At 45.1% G+C, this 23,145-nt stretch overlaps 1 protein-coding gene and 1 long non-coding RNA gene across 2 annotated transcripts in view; one reads left to right on the plus strand and one right to left on the minus strand.

Moving 5' to 3' along the window:
- Nucleotides 1-2,976, minus strand: part of TNR (tenascin R) — a 78,832-nt gene extending 75,856 nt beyond the window's left edge. The window contains exon 1 of the mRNA XM_004425011.3: nt 2,426-2,976. Coding sequence (XP_004425068.1) covers nt 2,426-2,924 — 499 coding nt within the window. The 5' untranslated portion in view covers nt 2,925-2,976. The remainder of the gene's footprint in view (nt 1-2,425) is intronic.
- The window catches only part of LOC147917756 (uncharacterized), a 160,613-nt gene that overhangs the window by 90,394 nt on the left and 47,074 nt on the right, over nt 1-23,145 (plus strand). The window lies entirely within an intron of this gene.

Raw genomic sequence — 23,145 nt, forward strand, 5'->3', positions numbered from 1 at the left:
CAGGTTTGTGTTGATGAGAGTTAAGCTCAACCTAGTTTGGTACGTAATCAATTTCATAACTATTTTCACCTAATATAAGTTGTCTGTGCCTAGCACAGGGCTGGGGCAAAGATGAGTGACAGCTGGTCACTTGTCCTTCAGGAGCTCACCTGAGTGTCTTAGCTTGAGTTCCCTACCAGTGGACCTTAGATGAGGATTCAGGTGAAAGGGACTTATTGGAAAGTGCTCCCAGGAAAAACTGGTTGTGGATTGGGGAGGGAAGGATCCCAAGTCAGGGTGCGTTACCAGGCAAAGTCCCAGGGAGGGTAACTTGGGTTCAGTACTGCAGAGTGCTCTGGTCATAGTGTGAGTCACACCTCACCATGGGTTAAGGGCTGTCCCTGGGGGGTGTAAATGCTCAGGCTCTTCCATTCTCTCTTTGGGCAGGCCAAGAAGGTCCCCACTGCCCGAGGACAGCCCCTGACAAAGATGCCCAGGCGCTGTGGGGACTGAAGGGGACCCGAGGGGATGTAGGCTGAGCATCAAGCCTGCTATGCAGGGCAAGGCCATATGTGCTACAGACTCACCCTACTCCCTGTCCTTCCTGCCATCTAACTCACTCTGCCCATTCATCACAATCCAGCACCAGGGTCACTTCAGAGGCTTCCCAGAACCTCAGTCTCGTTTAGTTACTGTTTGCTGTGATCTTTTTAGGATTCTATGCATATCTCTGTCCTTGCCGTTACCATGCTATTACTACAGTGGTTAATTTATCTGTCTAGCATGAATCAAACAAACTTATTAAACAAACACAAACCCAGTACCTGCTTGGCATCCCTCTCTGCACTTGGCCTTGGGGATATGAAGTCAAGTAAGTCATATCCTTGTTAAATTCTGCCACTTCACGCAACCCGCATGGCCGGAAAGGATACTACACTGATGTGGCTTAACATAGCTCTGGGCTTGTGGATTTTTCCATGTCTGCCGGGGAGCCTGGCGGGAGGCTGGTATAAAGCCCACTCACAGGAGCCACCCAGCTCTCTGGGCAGCAGAGTCCACGTCCAAGGAGGCCTGTGACTTCCCCGCGGTCCCCTGTTCCGTTGTAAAGGTGAACTGACCTGACAGTTCTCACTCAGGAACAGGGGACTGAACAACCGGACTTTCTCTTCTCTTCTTCAGATTATTTATTTATAGTTTTGGTTATGAGGAGGAGAAAGAGGTGAGAAAACCCATGAAATATTTCACGACTCAAAGACTGCCCCTAATCTTGCTGTGTCTCAGGATGAATGTGTCTGACATCACTCTGGACATGTGGGCCATCCAGGCCCTGTTAAAATGTCATTCCTGCCACTTCCTGCTTTCTCTCTGTGAAAGCCCTGAGGTATTGGACCCTACAGAGGTGAAAGCTTAAACCCAAGATAGTAAGACAAATTCCTCTTCTTATTAAAGAATGAACGGTGTGGGTCTAAGGTACCTTTTGGGTGAGAGAAGTTGGGTCCGTAAGGGGACAGACACAATTTCTGCTCACTGGGGGTTAGCTGGTGATAGCTATTGCTCATATGGTGCTTACTAGAAGCCAGGCTTTCATCCAAGTAGATGCTTTTATATTTATTAACTCCTTTTCCTTCTAGTCTATCACCATTTGTTGATGGGGAAAGGAAGGCACGGGTTATGTAATTTGCTTAAGTCACAGAGTAATAAGTAGCAGAGCCAGGATTTGAACTCAGGAAGTCTGGATCTGAAGACTTCTCTCAGAGAGGTAAAAACACGAATTCCAAAGTGTCACTAGTCAGAGGGTAGGTGAGGCTAGAGGTACATCTCTTGGATAGTCAGCCTTTTGGGAGATGGAATAATCCCTGTGTGAGTGAGTGTGTGTGTGTGAACAGGTATGTGCGTGTATGCATGCACACCTATGTGCGTGTTGGTGGAGGGGGCAGGGGCTAAAACTTCCATCTTGCTAGAGAAGATGGGGACACGTCCTTCGAGACCTTAATGACTATCACTCACTCCATGGGAGAGAGGCTGTGATCGAGTGAATGGAGTGCCTGCATTCTCTAGTCCCTCAGGTTAATACGGAGAGATATCATTTCATGTGAAAACCAAAGATGAATGAAAACAGACATCAAATTCCCTGCTCACCACAGAAGTTGCTGTGCTGAACCGATGTACCATTACCTGACTCATCCCCCCAGAATCAGGTTAATGTATTTCAAACTGTCTGAGCAGTGTAGAGTCCCTGCCCCGAATCCCCCGGGAAGGACTGCATTTAGATCTTGGAGACAGTAACAGAGAGCTACAGATGAAGGCACTTTTTTTCCCTCCGTGTGAAGAGGTGCCAGATTTCGTAGCGAGTGGTTGCTCCCTTTCTGTCTTTCTCTTTCCCTCTGCCTCTCTGATCAGCCCTTCCCTGCCCTGCAGAGACCACACCGCAAGCTCCAGACTCTACCTGTGGCAGCACTTCCTTGGCAACAGTTGCCTTCGCACTGTTCCCGCAGCAGCGACACCTCCCTCTCCAGCATCTCAATCCGGCTCAGCAGCTCCTGCAGCAGCTGGGCCGAGCCAGCACACGGGCAGGCCTTCTTGGGGAGGTTGATCTTGTGGGTGAAGGTGACCCGGCTCTCGTGGTCTGAGGTGTGGCCCGTGTACTCTGCCAGCGCCTCGTCCTCGGCACTCACCTCCTGCTCCGCCGAGGCCTCCAGCCCCGAGGAGCAGAGGCTGTTCAGGGGCACATTAATGTTGTACACGTGGTTGAAGACCACGGGCTGCTCTTTGCCTGATGTGTTGTAGTTGGCAACGCCTCCTTCCTCCTCCACTGCCTGTCTCTGGACCCTTTCCGTGGTGACCTCCAGCTGACACTCTGACGGCTTAAGCATGGAGCCCAGAAGGATCAGGTTGACACCAATGAGCATGTTCTTCAGGACTACTGTTTCCCCGTCCGCCCCCATTCTCTCAGCCAGAGCTCAGGGTTCAAGACCAGCCTGCAGCACACAGCACGGAGTTGTGAGAATCTGCAAAAGAAACCAAAGAACAAGATGACCTCTGAGACCTGCAGCTGGGGACCACACAGTGCACAATCCTACAAAGCTAAAGAAAAGGCATGAAAGGTTTTCAAGGGGGAGGTTGGGAAAGGACAATGACTACCATGGTCATAAAAGCCCAGAGCTTTCTCTCCTAGAGGAATTGATTCCTGAAAATGGACACCACTGCTTCAGAAGAGCATTTTGATTTCCCAAAAGGCTTATCTAGATGCATATCTGGCCCTCATGATGGTCAAGTGGTTCCAAGCAAACAGGACGTGAGGACTGGGGCCAGGGGCTCTATGGAAAGGCCACTCCTCCGAGGAGAACTCAGAGCTTCTTTTCACTTCTCAGTGAGAATTAGGATGAAGGGTGGAGCCTTAGGTGTACCCTCATATTTCGCCAGATATTTATTATGAAGGGGTCCCACCAGCCACTTCAAAATAACTTATTAACTCCTCTAAGCTCATCTATTCAATACAAGTTGGTGTTAGAATAACTAACCAGGCAGATAATACAGTTCCAGGTAATTGTGGTTGTTAATAATCCTTGGGTACATTTGTGATTATCTGGGAGTGTATGTGCTGAACTTTCTTTTAATCTTCTCATTAGTATAGTCTCAGTGCTTTGTGACCACGGGGTGCCTTTCTCCTGAGGTCCTGTTTAAATTGCTAAAATAATGAATTAGCTCCTCTGCTGGTTACCTAGTCACCAAGAACCGTGGAAAACGATAAATTTCTGTAATCCAATCAGTTTTACAGAAATTATATTTATTTTTTATTCCCTATGTAAAAGAGAAAAGAGGTTTACAAACTTTGGTTCTAAATGTGGTGTTGGAGCTACTAAGAAGATTAAAGAATAAGGCGGGGAGTGAGCGTAACCATGAATCTGAGAAGCAGGCAACAAATGAAGGCTAACGTACTGAATGCGTGCTGTGTCCGGACGGCCCTGTGCACCTCACCCAGGATCTTACTTGACCCTCAGAACAACCCTCGATGGGGCATTATGATTATTCCCGTCTTATAATGGAGGAAATTCTACCTAGAGAGGATAAGACTTGAAGGCAGGCCTGACTGATTCCAAAACCTGTGTTCTCAACTGCTGTGCTCCAGGGCCTTTCTTGAGAAGCATGTTCCGTTTTCTGTTGTCTCTGATGGAAATTATGTTAATTCTAGGATCTTCCCAGGAATATTGAGGTTAAAAAGTTTTGCTAGGGCCAGATCCAGTCTTTCTTCTTCCATGAAGCATTCTTCTCTCACCTTTCTCCTCCTGTCCCCTCATCGATTCTCCCCAGTGCAGGCGATGTTAATGCCCCACTCCTGCATGAGCCCCCTCTGACAGCATTTACCGCACTAGACCATGGGTTTCCTTTGTCTGCTTCCCTCCAGCTGGACTGCTAAGTCAATCAGGTCAGACCACATTTATCTGCAGCATTTGATGAGTGCCTAGGACAGCAAAAGTGCTCGGCATGTGGTTGTTGAATGAGTGGGTGGGTAGATGCGTGGAAGGATGAATAAACAGATGAATTACTGAGTAAATGCTCGGTGAGCCAAAGGTTGAATTATTCTCCAACTCATTTAATTTCTTTCCATTATTCTCAAGTTATTCACTCCTCTTCAATTTCAGTTCAACCGGACGATGTCTTAGGTTTGATTTTTATTAGGAATAATCTGTGTTAGTGACTAGTATAAAAGGTTGACTTATTACTTAGCCTTTATATCATATATTGGACCATAATTTGTACCTTTTCTCAATACGAAAAGGAAGCAGAGTAGAATAGAGTTGTTAAGATCATGGACTCTGGAGCCAGGCTGCCTGGGTTCAAATCCAGCTCCTTCACTTTCTGGCTGTGGGTAGATCAATTAACCTCTCTGTGCCTCAATCTTCCCACCTAGAAAGTGCGGATAATAACAGTACCTACCTAATAGAATTGTAGTGATGATTGACTTATTATCTGTATAATATTACCTAGTACCTGGCGTTAACTAAAATAAATAAATATGATTTGTAGACAAATAGAATAATTGTTCTGGTTCTTCCCCTATCCCAAGGCTGCCCTGAAATCACTAGAACATGTGAGAAGTCTCATCCATTAGTGGACAGCAGGAAAGCCAAATCTTAGCATACCCTTGTCTAAAGAAGGGTGATATTCTTGGAGTGATGTGGGAGGTGGCAATCTGTCAGTCACATCCAGATGATGTATGTCAACCTTGGATAGATCGAGTGACATGTCTGAACCAAATTGCCCTCATAATTGTAAGCTCTTTCCACACCCCTTCTATCCAAGGTGTTGTAAGTTTTTTCCATGCCCCTCTATCTGAGGTGCTACTTGCCTTCCCACATTCAGGTGCTCTAGGCATTGCATCCTTGGAGTACCACGCTGCCCTCCATCATTCAAAGCTTTCCCAGGAATGGCTCTGCTCAGTCATTTACATTTACATTTACATTCAAGGCTAAGGAGCCTTAGCATCCCTCTTAATAACCTAAAGTTGGTTTGTCTGATTCATGTCGATATTGCTGAAAAACTTTTTTCTTCTGGGAATTGTAAAATTGTTACATTAGACCCATAACACTTAACATAGCTTTTTGCACATAGTAGACACTCAGTAAATAACTTAAAGAATAAATGGTGTTATGGATCAAAAGGAAGACAAACGACAGGAAAATTACGGGGGAAAAATGTTAGATTCTACACATAGGCCCAAAGCAACACTACGAAATTATATATGGAGAGAAAGTTACAGTTTTATGTGTGAAAAACACTTAAGATTTTGGTCAATACCCAAATTTACCGTGAGTCAGTCAACAGTGTGATTTTTGCAGCCTCCAAAATCTTATTTAAACTTAGGGTTTATTAGTTGAAATACAGAACAAAGGATAAGCAAAGGGCTGTTTCGCTCTGTACTGCACTGATCACTGATCACTTCTAGGTGGCTAGGATGTGGAAGGGATGCGAAATCTTGTCATACTAGAGGGAGGAATTTACCTCCCTCTAGGTCCAGAGAAGTGAAGACTCGAGGTACATTTGTTCCTTTATCATTCATTCATCTGACAGATATTTATTGAGTACCTACTATATGCTGATTCCTTTATTCATAGAAGTTACATAGAAGTGTGTGTATGTGGGCAGGAGGGAGGAGGAAGGACCATAAATAAATAAATACAAAAAATAATTACATATATCATATATAATGTATCATATAATACATATTATATGATATTTAATATATGACAATGTAACATACATTTGCATGTGTTTGCATCAGGAAGTGGTAACTGCTGTGGAGAAAAATAAAAGAAGATAAGGGGTGGGGAGTTAACAGGGAGGGGAAGTCACACTGATGTCTTACAGAACACTGTCAGGAATACTTCTCTGATAAAGAGACAGCTGAGCAGAGACCTGAGAGGAGTGGAGTAGTGAGCCAAGCAGATGGCTGAGGAAGTGCATTCCAGACACAGGGAGCAGCCTGTGTCTGGCTGTGTGGGCTCTGAGGGAGGAGCAGGCCTGGTGAGTTTGAGAGACTGGGACCAAGTGAATGAGGAGGCAGAGATAGGGAGAGGAGGTCAGAGTAGCTGGGGCCAGATCAGATACGGCCTTGTAAAGCACCGTGAGGACTTTGGCTTTTACTGTTGGATATATGGTCACTGTTCTCAAATGCATGCACATCCCAAACTATTATAATCTAGTCCCTGTCCTTGAGAAACTCTCAGTCTTGCGGAGGAGATGGAAACTGTCGACCTTAAACAAACAGCCAGCCAGTTATTTCTCCAGCAAAAATGAGTTTTTTGGGGATCAGCAAAGAATTGCAATTTTGGGGTCTGCAACCATGGTGAGCCACATGCAAACTCCCAGCAACAAAGAAAGGAGAGACTCTTTTATAGAGGGGAAGAGGAAGCTGGGAGGGCTATTGTCAACAAAGAGCCCATTGGAGGAATTGAGAGTTCGATGCATAGTGGCTTTTCATTGGCTGAGTTGTGACAGTCTCTCACTGGCTGAGCTTCCTGCCAGGCAAGAAGAGGAAGTCTTTCTTCTTCCTGTTGGGCTGTGCTATCAACATAGGGCATGAGCACTCCCCCTTTTGCCCTCCCAATGAAGTTTCTGTTTACTGATTTTCACAAAACAGAAGTAAATATAATGACAATGCAATGTGATAATTACTGTGACAAACAAATACACGAAATGCACTGAGGGGGATGGAGGTGCTACAAGCAACTCTGCCAGGGACAGCAGGGAAAACCACACAAAGGGAGTGGGGTAATCCTCAGTGCCATTTACCAAGTATTTCTGGCCTGGCTTTCCAGGCACATGGTAAGACTACATTTTCCTGCCCCCTGTTGGTTAGGTGAGTTCATACCACTAGTACTGGCCAATGAGCTGTAAGAAGAAGTGAGGTGTGTCACTTCCAGGTGGGGGAATTAATTGCTGATGGGAGATCCTCCAGAACTTTCTCCCTCCCATGGTGACTGGCAACATTCAACATAGTGGTTACTGTCTCAGTCTGGGTCACTGAGTAACCACGATCAACAGGGTGTCCCTGCTGACCCACGGTGGATGTGTGATGTGTGAGAGAGAAATAATCCTTTGGCATTTGAAGCACAGATTTTGGTATTGCTTTTTCCCGCAGCATAAACTAGTCTATCAGGAGATAATACCGAACTGGATTTTAATGGATTACTCTTAGGTAGAGAAAGCAGAAGTTCATTATACACAAAAGAAATTGCATTTGCTCACACTCTGATATGTGCAAGAACATAACTTGTTTTGTAAATACAAGTATTTGAAGGGCTGTTAAATGCTAAGGGATCAGACGTTTTTATGGCAAAAGGCCCAAGGGAGGTAGTTTCCACCATATGGGGCAATGTACAGGGAAACAGATTTTGGCTCCGTATAAAGAATAGCTTTTCTAATTGTCAGAGCTACTGGGTTGTCATGACAGGTAGTGAGTTCCCGGTCACTGGAGGTGTTCAGGCACAAGCTGAAAGACTCCTTGGTGAGAATGCTGAAGATGCGCTTTCAACCATCACACGAAAGACTGGATGAAAATGAACGTTAACGTCTTCTCTTTCTGATACTTTATGACTTCATGGTGTTATGTGGCCTTCAAGGAGTCTACCTATGAGAGAATGCTGTATTAGTTTCCTAAGATTTCTGTAACAAATCACCAGAAACTGGGTAGCTTAAAACCACAGAACGTTATTCTTTCACACTTCTGGAGACTAGAAGTCCAAAGTCAAGGTGTCATCAGGGTTAGTTCTTCTGCGGGCTCTGAGGGAAAATCTATTCCATGCCTTTCTCTGAGCTTCTGGGGATGGCAGGCAATCCTTGGGTTCTAGATGCATCACTCCAATCTTTGCCTCCATCTTCACATTGCATTCTCTCTGTGCACATCTTCACACGGCTATATTCTTTCAAGGACATCAGTCATATTGGATTATGGGCCCATCACTTCAGTATGACCTCATCTTAACTAATTACATCTACAGCGACCCTGTTTCCAAATAAGGTCACCTTCTGAGACACTAGGGGTTAGAATTTCAACATATCTTCTTTGCAGGACATAATTCAATCCGTAACAAATACCAATAGCTAATTGGCCATTTACCAGGTGCCAAGATAAGCTAAGCATTCTTCTTGTATTATTTTACTCATTCCTCACAGCCCTATAAGCTAGCGAGGAGTGATATTTAGGAGTCAAGATATTTACCAACTGGTGTGGATCGGGCAATAACCAATCAGAAAGGGGCATAATCAATCAGACATGCTGAAAACAACCAGTAGGGCTCTGTGGTGATTTTACTATGATGCTACGTCTTCTTTTTATTTCCTTTATTTGAGAACAGGAAAATGAGCTTCAGGAAAGGCAAGGGAATTTGACCAAGAATGCACAGCTAATGAGCAGAGGAGACGAGATGAGCCCAGACCTTGCTGACCGTAGTCTCTACTCTTTACTGCTGTTTTTTGGCCAGCTTTAATTAGTGGCCACATACCACGCTCATAAAAAGACTTAGAGCTCTTGCAAATCAACACTCTTCTCTCCCGGGGTCAGATTTAGGGCTTCCTGACAGCGATGACTTTTAGCTTAATGTTTTCTCCACCAATCCAGGCTACTACCCCAGAAATTGCTTCCATGTCTCCCCTTGGAGAGAAGGCTTGTCTGATGGCTCCTTATTTAAAAGTGCCCAGCCTCCACTGTGTCCCAAAGAATCAAGAGCAATTCTAAACCAGTGAACCTTGATCCTAGAGGAGTCAGGGGACATTTTTTAAACTTGCCCTTTCCCAGGACAATTCTCCACCAAGCCAGCAGTTATAGAAAACCAGGGCCTGCACGGGCTCCCTCCTGCTTCATTCACTCCTCTGAGCTCCCTCTGGCGTGTCCCTACCCGGCTCGGTCACAAGCCTTTGTTAACCACATGACAGAGCTCTCTGCTTCTCTCTTATGTCTCCACTTCCCTTTGGCTTAGGTTGCTTTTCTGGGGGTGGGCAGAGAGAGACGGTGGGACGAATGCCACGAGAGACTTCATTTTCCTCACTCCATCTGAAGCTGGCTGAAGGGGAAAGGGGAACGATGTGTTTTTAAGGCCTACTTAATAAACGTGCCCTTAGTTTTCCTAAGCTCATGTCACTTAATAATTATTTCAAAGCGGCTTTTCTTTCGTGTTTCCCTGAAAGCTCCCCTTTCTGGCTTCCTTCTCTACCTCCACCTCCTATTCCTCTGTATCGCAAAGAATGCTGGCCGTTCTGCAGGCAGTCTTTCTCTGTGGCAGTTTTCAGTGACGCTGGTGGGCAAATTTCTGTAACTTCCTATGAGGAAGGCCTGGTCTAATCCTGCGGCACATCCAGGAGTGCCTCATCTGATATTTTTATGTTTGTCTCCTTTAGAGGGGTCCCACCTGCTCTGAGACCTATGTGTGAGGGTTGGCAGGAGGTGGTGGCTGCACCTCTAGGCTAGATGCAAAATCTCTGTCACCAGAGGCAACTCTGGATGCTCAAGGGGACCAGCAGAGCCTCCTCCCCTCCCCTCACTATCTTCCTATCCATCAGATGAGTCATCCAACTAGAGCTGGTAAGACTCCAGGACTAGAACCAAAACAGGTAGGTCAAAGTGATGAAGTGGTGGTGGGAGAAGGGGGAAAGGGAGGGAGAATCAGAGAGGGAAGGAAAAGCAGAGAAGATTGAGAAGACAGGGCAGAGTGCCAGGCTGGCGAGATGAACACATAAGAGTTCTACAGGCAGAGGGAGAAAATGTAAACCTGAGGGACAGACAATATACCCAGGATTCAATGATGCACTAACAGTTGTGAGCCAGACAGATAGCTAATGACCCTACAAATGAGAGTGCAAGGGAGCTGCAGTAATTCGATAGATTGATACTCAAGAAATCCGTGCGGTGCCATTGATTCATTTCGTCCACTCCAGCTTCCTTATCAATCTAATTATTATGGCGGCACCAGAGGTAATCTGTAAGAGGAGGCAGGTGGAGAGCAGGACTGTCCTCCAGGCCCAGCTGGTGCCATGTTACCGAGGTGCCTGCTCCTCTCCTGGGAGGCCTGCTGGGGGATGTGGGCCATCCCACTCGGCTGAAGCTCTTGCCTGCAGCTAATGTTGTTCTGAAGTGGCTTTTCTTTCCCTTGCCCTCCTCCACATGCCCTCTCCTGGCTTGATTTCTTCACACCAAAGAGCTTTTGGTTATAGAAAAATATTCTGTGAGCCATTACCTTTTTCCAGCCTCAGAGGAGAAGGGAGAAGTGAACTGGTCTTAGGAAGGTGGGGTGTAGGGTGGGAAGAAGGTCAGGGGGGTGACAAAGAGGAAGAGAAAAAGCCAGAAGTCACTCAGATTGAAATTATGCCTTTGTGTTTTTTCTTTTCCTTTTCTCCTAGAGTCAAAGGAGGGATGGAAGAAACGAACAGGGGCAGAGGGACCTCGGGGAAAAAAAAAGGGAGAGAAAAAAATGAGCATGTAGGTTGTTGGGCAGGTAAGGAGAGGTGGTCTCCTGGGGTGGGTGGCCACGGCTCTGTTTGGATTTTCTAGCTTCGGCCAACTGTAGTCCTCACTCTGTCCCTAGGGGTGATTTATAAACCAGAACTATATCTGTGAAAAAAATGACACTTTTTTTTTTTAGTTAGAATTAGTTTAAAAATAGTTTCCTCCCTGCCGTTGGGATGCTCTGTCACTTGGAGAAAGAGGATAATTATGAGAGACGAGGCTGTAATGTGATTACAGCGGTCCCCGTTGTGTTAGGAGAGGCAGCGGCAGGGCTGCCGGGAGGACTCGGGCCGCTCAGCCCCATCAGCACTGGGCTTTTATTGGGCCTGTCAGATTTCTGAAAAGAACCTGAGGGCAGAAAACTCCCCGCAGACAGGGCTTTGGGCTGGTCCAGAGCTGTCAGGAAGGACAGAGCGCTGTGGGAGCTTGTAGAGGCCAGGCCTGGCCGCCCAACGCTCCTCAACCGCATTCCCTTCACTGTGCCCCGATGCGGGGATCTGCAGGAAGGGGCTTTGGTTCAGAACCTGGTGGAACCACAGTCATTTTTCAGCACAAGTGGTCAGCCCAGTACGTGCGTGGCTTTGTGTCAGTGCGGATTAGAGAAACCACAGTGGCTGGGATGTGGAATCTGGCTCCTGGTCTTGTCCTCTGCCTCTGTCTTGTGCTGTCTGCCAGAATTCTAACTGACTTGACCTCTCAGAGCAACATCTTCTTCATCTGGAAAATGGGGTCCTGAATATCAGTCAAGGGAATAATACCCAGAGAGTAATAAAATCTCACGATTGGAAGTGAGGGTGAGGTCACTCAGGTTTAAATTCCCTCTTTACAATATAATTGACAAGGCTGGGCACATTTTACTGCTGGGGAAGGCGGCTAATTCCTTCTGGGCAGCTAAGGATGATAGAAAGTATGCCTTCCAGGTTTCCCCATAGTTTTTGGTAAATAGGAATCCCATTTAGGAGAGAATTTACCCAATTTTTATAGACCCCAGAGAATTCTTAACATCTCTAGAGCATTTGACAGTATATATACGTGTATATATATATATATATATACACGTATATATATACGTATATATAGAGACATAATTTTTATATTATATGTATTTTTATATTATATAATATATATCTTAAAATATAGCCCCATTTAATCTTCACAATAGTCCATGTGATTAATACCATTTTATAGATGATGCTTAAAGTATGGGACTTCTTTGCCCAATTATACATAGCAACTTAGAGCCAAGCTAAATCCTGAGTCGTAGTTCCAGACTCTCAGTTCAGTCGTAGGTGCCATCAGCCACCTCTATCCTTTGGAAATAGGTGGGATTTGAATAATGAATTTCTAATTAATCTCCACTATTTTGGTCAAGAATTCTTCCAATAGTCTGACCTTTTGCTATCATGAATATCTGTTTTTCATTTACGTTTCCTGAGCTAGGAGCATATCATGTCACCGTTTGCTGTTCAATCATTCTTCTCGAAGAGTCATCATATTACTTTTCATCTTTCTCTTCTTTACGTTTAATAAACTGCAAAGAAAATTCCCTTATAAGAAAGATTGCCAGTCAGACTGCAGCCCAAATCGATGGTTTCTATTTCCTGCCCGAGATACCCATTAGAACAGATTGAGAAATTGGTTCAGAATATAAAAAGTGGACTCTGCCCTCGTGGGGTTTATAATCTAGTTGAGAAGACTAGACTAATAGACATGAAATTGCTGGACAAGTCAATGCAGTCCATCTTTATTATTAAACTGAAGATCACTCATTTTAAGTTTAATAGGCTCTCCTAATAGTGAACAGAGACAAGTATGGGAGAAACGACCAGAGAAGGCTTCCTAAAGAGGTGGTGTCGCAGTCCAGACGGAGGAGTGGAGTAGGAAAGGTGGATACAAGCTGTGGGGAGCACTTGGGGAGAAGGGGCAAAGGGCACAGCATGAGCAGAGTTAATTGGAGCCGCAAGGCCAAATGCAAGGAAGTTCTGCCTCTGAAGGGACCATCTTCAGTCTTCGCAAAGACTTAAAATCAATTAAAACTAGATTATGAAAATAATACATATGTGCCTTGTTTGTACCTGTGAGATAAGGGAGCTGGTCATATATCAGCAGTGCTTCCAGGGCTGGATGTCCACAGACCAGTGGGTCCAGGAGGCCATCTTGGGGCCATGCCAATTCATAAACATGGGCTCAGAACATCTAGTTAATTATAACTGTAAATGTAGGAATTGTTTGCTTGATTTCTAGGGCATTGAAACCCTTTAGAAACAAACAAATCTTAGAAATAGTCACCTTTAAAAATTAGACTCACCCACATCCAGAATACCAGTTAATTCATCTGCTCTAAAAATACCTAATGACAGATTCAAATATCAAATTCATACTGTTCCCAATTATTTGACATAACTGTATCAGAGTTTATCCTTCTAGCAGGAACCGAATAATTGCTTTCATATTGGATATCCATTAATTTCTTAAGATGATGTGTATGTTGGAGGTGACAACTTGGGAAAGTTCAGCTCTAAAGGTCTAAAGGAGTTATTTACTTCATTGTGCAAATTATGTCTTTTAGAGCATGAAATAGCACCACCCTGACCCAAAGACTACACACAGGTGAATTATATTTTCTAGTGCATGAAATAAGTTATTTTTTAACTGAAATTTGAAGAAGCTCTGAGAGTACAGTGTATGGAGCACATCTTGCTGAGTTAAACCCAGTTACACACTGACTGCGTGCACGGAACTGGGCCAGGTCTCAGTCAAGATGTCAGGGGTGAGCTAGAGAAATCTCAGGAAACCCCCTGTGTAACTGGAAGGAATGTATTCACATAACCAGAAGAAATGGAGACCATGACGAGCACCGTATCAGAGGTATGGAGAAATTCTTCTGGGAGCCCAGCAGAAGGAAGCATTTCAACTGCAAGACTCACTAGAGAAAGCTCAATGGAAAAGGTGGCCTTTGAGCTGGGTCTTGAAGAATTAGAAAGATTTTGAAAGGAGGAGACAGGGGAAAGGCAGTGGAAGTGAGTGAGGAGTAGAGACAGGAAAATTGTGCTTGAGGAAGGGCAGGGTTCCTGCAGTGTTTGCATGCGTTCAGGAATGGAGGGTACTAAGAAGATGTCAGAGAGTCTTGATTGGCATCTTTGGAAATTTCCTCTGTATTCTGTGGGCCTGTTGAGCCATCATTGTTTTTCAAGCAGGGCATGACATGATTGAGAAATCCTTTAACGTCTTCAGTTTGGCCCCAAAGATGAACTCTAATCTGAAAAACTCCAAAGGTGCTCTTGCTTGTTGTTTATCTTATTTTTCAGTTATGTAGTCAGTAAGGCCTGGATTAGCCTTCCTCATTAGAGAGTGGTTTTCAGGGTACATAATTTCTTAAATTCCCTTCCTTTCACTCTCTGTCTTGACTGAATGCATTTTGCTCTCCATTAAGTTATACTGCACCATCTTTGTTCACTATTGTTAAAAGGGGGTTCGGATGGAATTCAAATGTTGTTTTATTAACTGCTAAATCCAAGATATGTATTGTAAAATATTGGACTTTTAAATGTTTTCAATCTGAATAAAGACAAGATTTGACCATTTAGCTACAAACAGTTGCCTTTCTGACAAATTAAGGATGCACACAACACTGAATACACTCTGAGCGTAGCCAGGATCCTGAGGGTTCAGTAAGCAAAGCACGTTTTGAGGGTTCCCAGAGTCCATGTGGGTTCATAGAGGGTACACAGAAGCCACACGAGGATGCAGGCTGTCTCCGGTGGGGTGGGGTTTCCACCTGAAATGACTTGGGCACGGTGTCCTCTTCTCTTTGACCTAAGCTTTCCTTCCTCCCCCAGCCCTCATGTGCACGGCCCCGACTCCCTGTCCCTGCACACGTGGTGTGGAGCTCTTCCGTTTGCCCCTCCAGACTCCCTTCTCTTCCTTTGGGACTCAAGGATGGTAACAACTCAGCGTCTACTAACCCCAGATGGTCTCGGTCCAGTGTCCACCCTGACTGACCCCCGGCTGTCCAGTGCTCATCCCTGCAGGTGCCCATAGGGACCTGGCTTCCTGGGAAGGTCTGTTTACCCCAGGTGTTTCCTCCTGTCCCCAACTCTGCTTAAACCTCACCTGTCCTCTGTGCCTCATTCCCTTGGTAGTCAAATGCCAAAGTAATACAAGACACAGTGTTGGCAATAAATTAACGCCTTCTGAAAACCTATTTGGAACAGGTAGGCCTTAAACCATAAATAACAGTGACATTTTCATTTTAACAACAGCCTTCAACTAACCTAACAGGACATGGTTCTGTGTGGTTTTGTGCTGTAGCAGAGAATAAGATTCATTGCCTGTAAAAGTTTTCAACATTTTTTCTCACATTGATCTTTCTGCCTTTGCCATGTTGAAAAGCACAAAGATGAGTCAGAGTAACAGAACACCTGGCATTTGCAGTGCTCATTATAGTTCCCAAGATGCTTTCATAAACATAATCTCGGAGGATCCTTCTACAAATTTTGTAAAGCATGTAAGGTGGGTATATTGCCCCACTTTACAGATGCGTAAACTAAGGCTTATTCCTACGAATAACGTGCCATACAGCTCCTGTTAAAGAAATCAAGTTTTGCGAGGGTGATCTGTGCCACCTCTGAGAAATTTACAATGTAAAAAGGAATTTGGCTCATATCTTCTTGGGTTTGTTTTCCTCACAGGGAAACTGGAAAAAGACAGGGTCCAGTGTCCTCCCTGGCACAGGTTTATTTATTTCTTAGCAAGGATTTGTCCTTTAAATTAAAAAAAAAAGTTTCAGCCTTCTACTTTCTCCACTCTTTGGCCGTTTACCGGTGCCTTAATGAGCAGCTGGCTGGGGTAGGGGTGGGGGTGCTCACCAACACGACTCTCAGGTGTAGGGTGGAGGTGGGGTGGGGTCTGGCAGCCGAGGGTAAGGGGAGGTTGAGCGGAGAATTCCACGTTGGTCAGTGCAGAGGGAACCTTACTTTGCTTCTCTCTTCGGATTTACTCAACAACTCTCCTACTCAAGAGTTGGAGGACTATACCCCAAGAGGCTCTCAGATTTTCCTAGCAACAACTCAAAACTGGACCCTTTCTATGGCGTCTGTAATGGGAAAACCTATCCGTTTGATCCTAGTTTGCATTACCAACAGGATTCCTGCAGGGAAATCATTATAAGAGTTCCCCCTGCTGAGTAAGACACCAGCCTGATTCTTGAACGGGAAGCCCAAAGCAGGTGAACTATTCCCCAAGCCAGCTGTGCGAATTTTCCATGCCATATCCATCAGGGGCTGTGTTTAAAGATAATTACGAGGTAGGCAGTGGAATATTATAGCTTCATTAGTCTAGCCCCACAAATGTGTCTAGAATGATGCAAACTTTTGACCTGCAAGATGAGTCCACAGTATTAAATCAACAATGAATATGTATTGCCTTTCTCCAAAATAACAAGATCTCTGGGCTTTTCCTAGAAGACTGAAGATGTGGGACTGGTGGCTGGGTTTGTTCAAATCAGCTGCATTTGATAAGGAATCCTCACCATCTTCAGCTAAGCTGGTCGCTTGTAGCTATACAACTCAGGGTTTGTGCATTTTACCCCATTGCAACACATGGGAGGATTGCGCTGTGAAGGAAAGGAAGGGCTTTCTCTGACTGACACATACATATTCCAAGCACGTGACAGGCACTCTTCTAAGGGCTTTACATATTCATTCATTTAATCCTCACGGTAACTGTACAAGCTACTATGTTGTGCCCATTTTACAGATGAGGAAATTGAGTAACAGATGTTAAGTGACTTGCTTAAAATCACAAAGCCTTTAAGCGAGGGCACCAAGATTCAAACGTCTTTGAATGTCAAGGGGTGTATCCAGCGGATTGAGAAGCCTTCAGATGAGAAGGAATTTTAACAATTAGCTGCCTCTCTGAGCTCAAGCTGAACTTGTATTACACTTATCATAATAGTTATCTGCAGAGTTGTTCCCACCCCCCACAACGGAGGGCCCCTAGGTTGCAGTCTATAATCTAGTTTTCTTTTGTCCCAGCATACAGCACAGATCCTGAAGTCTAGTAGGTTCTCTCTCTCTAAATACGTACATACACGTACGTGTGCTGTGGTTCCAGCCATCCTGATCTACTCAGGTGTCTGCATGTCCCCACAAATTGGTTTTTCCTGCTTCCAAAGTTTCCGAGATTTTCCTCCCTGCAGTGTTATCTAGGAGAACTGTTGCTGGGAGGGTGTGAGGTGCCCCTGAGGGGCCTGGGGACACACTGTCCTGCTAGCCATCAGCCCGGTTTATTGTTCGGGTAATAAATGTCCTGCAGTCCCCTTCCCAGTCCCTCTTGCTGATGGCTTCAGGATTGTGGGTCTTCCCCCCTCACTTTTGATCACTGCTGCCTGTCACATTGTTTCTTCTTATCGACCTTGGGACCTATCAGACTGTTCATACCCCCTAATTGTCTTTACCTGCTGCACGTCCATCTTCACTGAAAAGCTGGTGTCTGATTCCTCAGGCCCTGTCAGTCTCCCATGGATTTACTTGCTTCTCCAAAATGAAGGAGTGATTTGTGGCCTTCCTTGCCCTTGGATTTGATAGAGGTTGTTGGCTGTGAGCTGGGTCATAGATGGTCCCCTGCAGAGGGCCACCTCAGGGAGATTTTAGAGAGGGGTCATGCCCTGCCTTGAAGACACAGCATCTCTCTGGGTATCCTGCCGCTTCCATTTACTGGCTTTATGAGCTTGAGCAAGTCATATGATTGCTCTGAGTCTCAGTTTCCTTATCTGTGAAGTGGGAAATATTTATAGTGAGAATCAAGTCTATGTGAAAATACTGTATAAACTATGAAGTGGCACATAATTGATGGAAAGGTATGAGTATTGTAACATATGAGAAACAAAGAAGCATGTGGTTTCCGTTTCTGCACAGGTCAGAGGTTCATTATGAGGCATCCAGCAGTGGAATTCTTTCCTCCTCAACCTTCCCTCAGCCCCAGCATTTAGAGGGGACACAAGCAGGATGGTGAGTCGTCACTGGGTGCTAAATTAGTAATTGCTCAATTAAGCAGAACTGAGGATGCTCAGGAGGTGATGAGTGACAAATCCCATGGAGGCATCTGTGCTGCACCTTCTTGACCCACAAGTATAGACAGGGCCCATCATTTCACGCAGATGATGGTCAACCCTCAGGGAAGGGTCTGCTTTCCAGAGTGGGGTTGATTAGAATGTGAAAAGAGAACTTGATCACCTAGGGATCACAAGGATTCCTAAATTATTCCTTGGTTGTTCCTGGGCTGAATTTGATCTCTGAAACGGGACTTCGAGAAACCAGAGGGGTCAAAGCAATTCACCTGGCTATAGCAGCTGACACGAGGCCTAGGAGGCCAGCTGTAGGGTCCAAGGCCAGGGCGGAGCTGTCCTGAGCTAGACCGGAGCATGACGCTGTGCAAGACTGAGGTGGATAACGTGGCACACCCTGGGTGCAGCCAGGGTCAACTGAAAGTCACAGAGCTTGATTAAAGCCACAGGGGTCAGAACCAAAAGGAGAGGAGACACAGCAATGGAACCCGGAGGCAAATCCCACTCTCCCAGGTGTAAAGAGGGTGTATGCTAGCCAAACACTATGAGCCTTGGGAATTAGAATACTCATAACAATGGCCTGAAGCTAAACCAATAAGTCTATATTTTTTAGTGTTTTTTTCTGATTAGAAAAAAATGCGTATTCATTATAAACTAACCAGAATATACAGAAAGGTTGTATTTTTAATAACCTAACTCAGCAAAAGTCACTAGCGATTTTGGTGTATTCTTTACCAATTTTATGTTTATTTACATAATTGAGATTGCACACCATTTGGAATAGACACCTTAAACCAACAAATTCCTTGGGTTTGCTATCTTTGGGGAAGCACTGCCCAGTGACACTGCCCGCACTCAGGCAGGCCTGAAAGGCAGGTCTAAGCTGGTCCCCATCAGCTGCTAGGCTGCAGGGTCATGCAGGTAAGGCAGACGCCAGGCCGGGCCAGGCAGTGAGGGAGAGCTGGGTGGATCCCAACACGCGGGCAGCTTCTGCATTTTTCCCTCCGCCCCCGGCACCAAGCACACTTCTCTGTCAGCTGGGAGCCTGGGCAAGTGTTGACAAGGTGACTAGCTTCCTCTGCACAGTTCTCCTCATTAACATGTGTGCAGAATTGTGTCTGAATGCATAGCTGTTGTGGGGGACATTCTGTTTCAGTCCCAATCAGAATAATGAACCAGGTCTATTAGACAGCACCCTGCGGGAGAGAAGGGTTTGCTCCCCTCTCGGCTCTGTGATTTCTCACCAATCTGAACAGCAGGTCCTCAGGCAGGGGGACCTGAGGCTCTGGAGAAGAGCAGTTTCAGCAGGGGTGGGAGCAACCGGAGCAGGAGACAGAGCAGACCTGGTGGGTAGGGGATGGAGGTTCCTGGCTTCCCACGCGCCACCCTGCACTGGCTAGGTTCCATAGGGGGAGTTAGGAAGGGCCAGTGGCCAGGTTTGAGTGGAAGACAGAAGCTGCTGACTAAGATGCAGTGTGTGCTCTGAAAGAACTTTAGGTACTTGGAGACCGAGCAAGGAATATCGATTCAAAGGCCCTGGAGGGTGACTCAAACCTCAGCGCTCTAGGAGTGTGGTGTCTACCAGCCTCCCTGTAGGTCCAGGAGGACAGATGCTCACCCCCTAGAGAGACTCTGAGAGTAATTCTTATCCCAAGCACTACAAGCACCTTGGGGCTCAGGTTTGTGGATGTTATTGTGGGCTTATCAAGCCATTTTCTAAGATCTTGAATGGAGAATACTTGAAGTGGGAGATAAGATGGTGCATGGGTGTGCGGCTTGGGAATCACATAAGCCTGGAGCAGGCCTGCTGTGTCCTAGCTGTGTGACTGTGGGCAAGTGGCATATTTTCTCTAAGCCTCAGTTTCCTCATCTGTAAAATGGAAGTCATAATAGGTTGTTGTAAGCATTTAATAGATGATATGTATTAAGCATTTAACACAGGGCCTAGCACAAAATGAGTGTTCTAAACAATGTGATCGCCTAACTGGTAGTGTTTCCCAAGGTGCCATGTGGGACTCGGGCTGAATGAGTTCTGAATGAGCTCTTACTGTCTGAGTCATTTTGATTCAAGTTTCTTGGGTAATTCACCGTCATGGAACAGAATTCATTTACATAAAAGTCTGTGATGTCAGTCCTGAAGCAGTGTCCTGATTAGCTATAAAAATGGCCTTCAGTGACAAGGACCGAGCAGGGTGAAAGGGCAGCTGGCAGCAATGGGACGTGTCTGCTTCCTTTCTCCCTGCACAGTGCCCCCTGCCACTGCACTTGAATTTGCAGACTAGCCTGTTTTCAGCATCCCCACCGGCTAGGGCCTGGGAACATAGAGCCCCTGGCCCTTCTTCCAGGGGTAAGACCCCCGGGGCAGTGTTGGGGTTAAACAGCAGTTACAATGCAGGGAGCTACAGCTTCTGTGGCCTTACATCACTAGGGTGAGTCAGGACCACTGCCTGGGTGGGCCTCAGCCTCTGCTTCCTGCAAGGCCGGGGTTATGCAAACAATGGCTTACCCCCTGCTGTTGTGGGGTCTTAAATCAACCAGGAGCTGGACTTTGCCCCAGAGAGAGCTGCCTCCGGAGCCTGCTGAGATCACTGAAGCTCAGCCTCCAGCAAGAGCAGCAGTTGCATTTTCTAATTTAATTACCTGGAGGGAAGACGTCTTTGGAGCTGTGGATCCCCTGTCTCTTCTGGAGAGGAAACTTTTCTAGCCTCGCGGGGATGAAGGAAGCGGCAGATCTCTGTGGATAAAATTGGTAACACGAGGTCTAATCTGCCTTTGAGGAGGCATCACCTGTTGCTCCTCCGGTACTCAGATGCTGTTTGCACCCTGCCTTCATCTCCCAGGGCCCAGGAGCCCTCAGGAGGTCACAGAGTGGTCCTCGCTGCTTTCTACTCAGGCCTCTGAACTTATATGACTCACAGTGATGGGTTAACAGGTAGTGCAGGGGCCCCTCTCTCCCACGTTAGTACAACATCAGCAGAGGCTGCCGAGTTTCCCTGGGCAGAACTTACAAGTTACTGCACTGACTTGAATCTCCCTAGTCAGATACAAATCACACAGCTTTTGTTGTTTATGCCAGAACATTCTGACTCAAGGAAGTACTGTCTTGTCATGGACAATTTAGAAAAGCGGTGTTCAAATACTTTTTACTCTATTGACAGCAAAAATATTTTTTACTTTGTAAACCAATACGTAATACATAAATCATATGTATATATATAACCGAAACCAAAATTTCACAAAACAGTCCTCACTGTTTTGAATGCATTGTAATCCGCTCTATTATATTTTATTCTACTCTCCTTCATTAAGAAAACATACAGGTTGTAACCCACTAAACTGGTTTCATGCTCCACTAATACGTCACAACTCACAATTTGAAAACCTACAGAGCAGCACTCCCCAATAGAAGCATAATGCAATCACCGATGTCAGCCACACACGTAATTTACCAATTTTCTAGTAGCCACCCTAAAAAGGTAAAAATAAACAGGTGGAATTAATCCTAATGATATATTTTATATAGCTAAAATATTTCAATATGTAATCAACATTAAAAATTAATAATGAGTGATTTTACTTTTTTTCACAGTGTCTTTGAAATCCAGTATGTGTTTTGTGCTCACAGCACACCTCAGTTTGGACTAGCCACATTTCAAGTGCTCGGTAGTCACACGGGCTGCTGATGACTTCTCTTTAGGCCGGGGCGGCTTTAGAGGATTCTTCAGGGAAGGAGAACCAAGTGTTTCTCATGATGTTTACAGGTGTGTGAGGAATTGGCAACACTTCTTTTTGAAGCTACATTCCCCAGGGACCTCTGCTCCAGCCCCAAGAAATACATTATAACAGATTGGACTTGGGGTTGGGATCTGGATTTATTATTAGAAATCCTGTGTTTTTTGTAGCTTTGGGGAAGAGCCAAGGGGAAGGTTAAGAGGAACACCATTCTACCTCCTTAAGTGAACCTTAAGATGTACAAGTTAGCTGAATTCAACAGTTATTGAGCAGCTACTGCGTATCAACAGTAAATCAAAGTCTCAGCATCTGAGGGGTTTTGGGGGGGCTCTTTTCCTCAGAGCCAGAAGCTAATTTGGTTAGGGATTGTCGCTGCTTTGGCCCTACTGGGCTTTCTTTTACCTCTTTCTATACCAGGGGCTTGGTTGTCCCTGCATGCCCACTGCTGACCAGTATCTCCGCCAGGCTGCGACTCCAGGGGGGGCCTGGCTGGGAGAACTGCTGTCAACTAGGAGGGCATGTTTCAAATCTGGCCAAGTTTGTTACTGTTTATGATGACAGCGCTTGCAGTTAACATTTACACCAGGCTTGAAAACTAAAGCATGTTTACAAATACATGATTGATTTAATTTTCACAGCAACCCTGGAAGCTGAAATTTTTATCATCAACTCCATTTTATATACGAGGAAACTAAGGCTCAGGGAGGTTAAGTAAATTGTTCAAGATCAAACACTTGTTTGAATCAACTTCTATTTTTTGAGCACCTACCAGGCACAATATTATATGTTGAGCATATAACAAGGATTAAAGTTCCAGCTATTAGTTGAATTTGGGCTCAAATGAAAATCTCTTTAGTCCAAATTTCAAGACTTTTACGCCATACTACACTGTTCTCATTTGATGTAAGTGGAAATGCTTACCACCTACTATTAGTTTATTCTTGGGTTGACTGGACTCATCTGTCTACCATCTATCATCAATTCCTTAAACAATTAATTGGATATTCAGGGATAGGGTTCATTCTATTCTCTACGTTTACCAACTCCCTTCAAACTTATTTAGGACCTGAAAGTTTAGATAACTCTCACATGGGTTTTGAGTCACCTGTTTATACTAATATTGGTCTAAATAAAGCAGAAAGCTGAATCTAGAATTCAAGATTCTCATCCTTCCTTCAGAAAATCCTCAAAAGCATATTTTCATGGTGCTCTAGAACATTCTATGACATGAGTTCTTAGTAGAAGCTAAGCAAAGAAAGAAAAACAAAGTGTCTGTAGGGAGTTTCTTGTGTCAAATTTAGAAATCACCTAATTAAACAGAGTTAAATAGATTTCTTTACAGAAGAAATTTTCGGACAGGCTAATG

Source organism: Ceratotherium simum, chromosome 2 (genome assembly GCF_057802395.1).
Source record: "Ceratotherium simum simum isolate JZ-2026a chromosome 2, ASM5780239v1, whole genome shotgun sequence".
Lineage (NCBI taxonomy): Eukaryota > Metazoa > Chordata > Mammalia > Perissodactyla > Rhinocerotidae > Ceratotherium > Ceratotherium simum.